The 5083-nt window shown below is 38.0% G+C and overlaps 1 protein-coding gene across 1 annotated transcript in view; it reads right to left on the bottom strand.

Annotated features, from left to right (window-relative positions):
• Positions 1-716: 716 nt before the first annotated feature.
• Positions 717-5083, bottom strand: part of LOC139376427 (BTB/POZ domain-containing protein KCTD5-like) — a 50156-nt gene continuing 45789 nt past the window's right edge. Inside the window, exon 6 of the mRNA XM_071119016.1 lies at positions 717-3007. Within this exon, the coding sequence (XP_070975117.1) occupies positions 2978-3007 (30 nt within the window). The 3' untranslated portion in view covers positions 717-2977. The remainder of the gene's footprint in view (positions 3008-5083) is intronic.

The raw sequence follows: 5083 nt of genomic DNA, 5'->3' as shown, positions 1-5083 counted from the left end.
ACATAGGCAATCTCCCAAACGCCTGAAAATAATTCTAAATGAAGTGGGGGTTCTGCAGGGATCGATGTGCCATAATCACGTTACTAGTTTGTGTTAATTGAAATAACTAACAATTAAGTGGTACAACGTTCATAATGTGGTCTGCATTGATTTGGGCACAATTTGCATTCGTAAGTGACAGCTGATGAAGATGGCCTTATTACTATGTTATACAATATGTGCATATCAACTAGATAATCTTAGATTTAGTCCCAAAAATTCAATAACAAATAAGCTCAAACCGGCAATTTCGTAGACCACTAAAGATTTAAAAGGTGCAGTACGAGCATTTTTTAATAAATAACACTAGAGGGCGCTATTTGTTTACGTTTATCAGTTCCATAAATTGACGCTTTATAAAACAAAATGTTCTTTCGAATCCATTGCTTATGTTTAGTCTACCACACAGGGTGCTATGAAGTTTGTATGTTACCTTGTTTCTTTCTCCATTTAAGACAGTCTTTTGTCACGAGTGAGTGTCATACTTTCATCAAGTTTTTGGACTTGTCTTTTTTATACCTCATCTCATATTCAACTGTGTATCTTTAAGTTACAATTGATCATTTTATTGAAGAATTGATGTCTGCTGATGTGTAATTCAGACAATTGAACAACAAAAAAATCTCCTGAGTGCACTGCTACAAACTGCATTAAAAGAGACACACACATACCAAATGTGAAAGACAAACCATTTTATTGGACTTACCCTATGCAAGACCATAAATCTATCCCAGTAACATTAGTTATTTTAAACATTGCATAAAACATGGTATTAGTCATAAGTGACTGATGTAGTGATGACATGATAATCTTTGATATCAACAGCATCATCATTCTGATTAAGGAATAATAGACCTAAATGTGACCATCTTCAATCATGCATTGCAGTATTCTGTGATGAAGTAACCAGCTGACTCATAATATACTGGGAACTTGACTGGATACTTTGGTGCACAAAATATAATGGTTATTTCTCCATGGCATGTAGTCTAGCAGTGAGGAGAAGGATGCTGCTGAGGAAGTAATGCAGCCAGCTTATACAGGCCAGACCAAAGTACACAGACTGCTAAGGTTAAGATGGAACCAAGTAAACTAAACCAAAAAAGAATCTCACTGCAACAAAACTCATTAGACCAAAACTAGTCTCATCGAGCTGCCTGAACGTGTCACCATTCCACTTATAATCACGATCACAAAAAGTCTCAAATTAAAATCTCACATAATTTGGGCAGTACCATTTAAATTTTACATAGTCTGTCCTCAAGAGATTACTTGCACTTTGAAATGTATATGATATGTAAACATAAATTAACAGTAACTATCAACATGTGTTTAAAATTAATCTGGAGTGGGGAGTGCTTGTTTTCTTTGTGCCAGTCAAAACGAGTCAGGATCTGTTAAGGTATGTGAGGGTGTGCAAGATATCTGGAAGGCTTCAGAATACTATAGCAAATGTAAACATAGCCAAGCGCCGGCAAAAACACCAGCTCTTATTTGATTGGAAATGATGAAATCTGCAAAGAAGTTCACTTTATAAGCCCTTGTGTGTATAAAAAAAAATATGCATCCATCCAATAAACTTTAATTATATAGAATTATTACGTGAAAAGAGAGTGTGGGTGTGTGTGTGAGAAAGGAGTTGTGTCTGTGTCCTGCTGCACAGTGTGCCTGCAGCCAGAAATGTTGTTTTCTTATCTCGACACTAAAAGTGAATGTGTAAGCTGCACATAAGACATTGTATTTGGTCGTCACTGCATGGGAAAAGGCAACACTATCAAAAGTTAGAAGTTAATGAAATATCGAACAGCGCAATGCCACATCTCAGGCCAGAAACAACTCAGTATGTGTGTGTGTGTGTATGTATATATATATATATATATAAAAAAATAATAATAATCCTGAAATGCAGTATTTCCCCTTAACAGTGTTGCAGGATAAGGAAAGCATTGTGCACAGTGTTCCTCCTATTGTAGAGCTTGAAATGCTGTGTATGAAGTCTCCACAATACAAAATGCCTCAAAGAATGTGTAGATTTCCAAGACAAATACATCTTTGTACAACTTAACAGTCAACGTCTGAGCCAAGGTATATTTCCTCTTATTGGATATCAAAAGACGTTCCAGGTGTGTTCTAACTAAAGCAGATATTGAGCATCAACAATTGAAATCCTGATTTACAAATCTTAATATGCAGAGACCTCTGTACAAACATCGCAAAACTCGAGTCAACATAATTTAATTGTCGAGACTTTCTAGCTTGTAAGATCCAGTACAACAACGTACATTTGTAGTTGTGTTTAACTATACAGTGTACAAAACGTGCAGTTCGAGTTAAATATGAATATTGGAATTTTTAGATTATGTACATAAAACCTAAGGATATTAAAAGATATTCCTTCACCGTTAGTCCCAAAAAATATTAGCACACCCCAACCTTTCCCTAAAATATCTTACCCCCAAATAGACTTTATTAAACAAAATGTACCCTCTAAAAATACAAAGGATAAACCAGTTAAGGAAGTATTAAACGTGTTTGAAACCTAAATGAATTCTCAAAAAAATATTTTAATCTACTGACAGTACAGGTTTAAGCTTGATAATATAGATAGACCATCATGATCCCTTACAAGATTCCCTTGAGTTAGAAGGTGTAAGAAACTCAAAAGTAGCCCCTGAGTGAATCATTGGCCGTGTATGACCATGTTTTATAGCATAAAATATTTGTTGGAAAACTTGTCACTAATTTTAAAAAATCCAGTTTAACTGTACAGGCACAAAAAGTCTGTAAACAGACTTATTTACATAATAAAATATAAAATGGAGTAAAAACAAACAAATGTAAGTCCCTCTCGACTAATGTCTTCTCTGTTGAGTGAAAGGTTCTTCCTCGTCAATGATATGTTTGCATCGTTATACCTGGAGCTCGTAATACTGATCCGTCACATTCGGGATCCCCTCTCCTGAAGAATCTGCAAAGGCAAAAGGCATTCAAATCAGTTAATGTTAAAATAAAATGTTTTTCCTGCAATTACCTAACTGTAAATTAGAAACTATACTACAGCAGGCTCATATCTAAATATGACGGGCATACAGTATGTTAGAAGTAATGAGTGTGATCATTAAGTCTGGTATCTGCGAATGGGTCACACACACACAGCAGTAGAGGGAAAGGATATGTTTAGGGGTTTTCTAAGCTAACCACACCATCCAGGCCAGCAATATAAAGCAAATACACTGAGTGTACAAAACATTAAGGATACCTGCTCTTTCCATGACTGACCAGGTGAAAGCTATGATCCCTTATTTATGTCACTTGTTAAATTATCTTGAAAAATCAAAGTAGTTGAAGGGGAGTAGACAAGCTAAAGAATGATTTTTAAGACTGGAGACATGGATTGTGTGCCATACAGAGGGTGACAAAAGATTTAAGTGCCTTTGAACTGGGTATGGTAGTATGTGCCAGGTGCACCGGTTTGTGTCAAGAACGGCAACGCTGCTGGGTTTCACACTCAACAGTTTCCCGTGTGTCTCAAGAATAGTCCACCACCCAAAGGACATCCAGCCAACTTGACACAACTGTGGGAAGCATTGGAGTCAACACGGGCCAGCATCCCTGTGGAACACTTTAGACACCTTGTAGAGTCAATGCCCCGACGAATTGAGGCTGTTCTGAGGGCAAAAAGGGCTGCAACTCAATATTAGGAAGGTGGTCCTAACGTTCGGTATGATCAGTGTATTTGCACATGCTAAATGAAAAGCTTGACAGGTGTAGTCAACCTTGGTCCTAAAGAGTGTGTTGAACCAGATGATGTCAGAGGAAGGCCCTAAAAATTGTCAAAGACTACAGCCACCCTAGTCAGACTGTTCTCTCTGCTACCGCACGGCAAGCGGTACCGGAGTGCCAAGTCGTGGTCCAAGAGGCTTCTAAACAGCTTCTAACCCCAAGCTATAAGACTCCTGAATAGCTAATGAAATGGCTACCCAGACTATTTGCATTGCCACCCCTCCTTCTACTCTGTTATTATCTATGCATAGTCACTTTAATAGCTCTACCTACATGTACATATTACCTCGACACCAGTGCCCCCACACATAGACTCTGTACCCCCTGTATATAGCCCCGCTATTGTTATTTACTACTGCTCTTTAATTATTTGCAATTCTTCTTACTTTTTTTGTTGGTATTTTCTTAACTGCATTGTTGGTCAAGGGCTTGTAAGTAAACATTTCACTGTAAGGTTGTTGTATTCGGAGCAGGTGACAAATAACATTTGATTTGAAAGACGAAGTGACTGAAAGCCTGACAGGACCAAAATCCCAGACACAATCCTCTCATGGACCAGGGTTACAAGCACCAGGGTTACAAGCACCAGGGCGAAGACACATGGAGGAGTTATGGAAAGAAAAACGGAAGAATACAAGAGTCGAAAGAAAGGAGGGGCAGGAGTTAGGAGGGCAGCATAGCTGAGCTCTCACCGTTGAGTCATAAGTGCTCAACCCTAATCAGAGTCATTCATTTCATAATCCGTCTCTTCATCTTCACTCTGAGCAACATGCAGCATGCAAATGGCACAGGAAGAAGACAAGTCTTTACAAGAACGAAAATGAATGGGGAGAAAATGTCAAGGGTAAAGTGGGGTGGGGGGGGGACAACATATGGGGTTGTGTAAATGTTACAAAAAACATTCACCTTCCAACTAACTAACATCAATGAAACCTCTCCGACTGGGGATGCATCACTAAACAGGTTTCCATCCAACCATTCCATGCAAATGAATTGCCTGATGCATAAAAACTCACAACAGGACTGATGGAAACAGCAGATGTGTGTAAAAATGTCCCATTGCCGACAAAACATTCTAGACAAAGTGGGATCATTTTTTGGTCGGTGAATTTTTTTGTGACAATTCGATGGAAACTCCTTAATGCACAAATATTGATAAACTAAACCATCGTGTATAAGTAAACTTGGAGTCACGCAATGATATGTTAGGTTGTACTACCAATACCACATGGAAAAGCATTAAGAGTTCATATGCAGATTA

This window comes from Oncorhynchus clarkii, chromosome 20 (assembly GCF_045791955.1).
Source record: "Oncorhynchus clarkii lewisi isolate Uvic-CL-2024 chromosome 20, UVic_Ocla_1.0, whole genome shotgun sequence".
Lineage (NCBI taxonomy): Eukaryota > Metazoa > Chordata > Actinopteri > Salmoniformes > Salmonidae > Oncorhynchus > Oncorhynchus clarkii.
The sequence above is the reverse complement of the archived record's forward strand: the minus strand, read 5'-3'. Positions and strand labels throughout refer to the sequence as shown.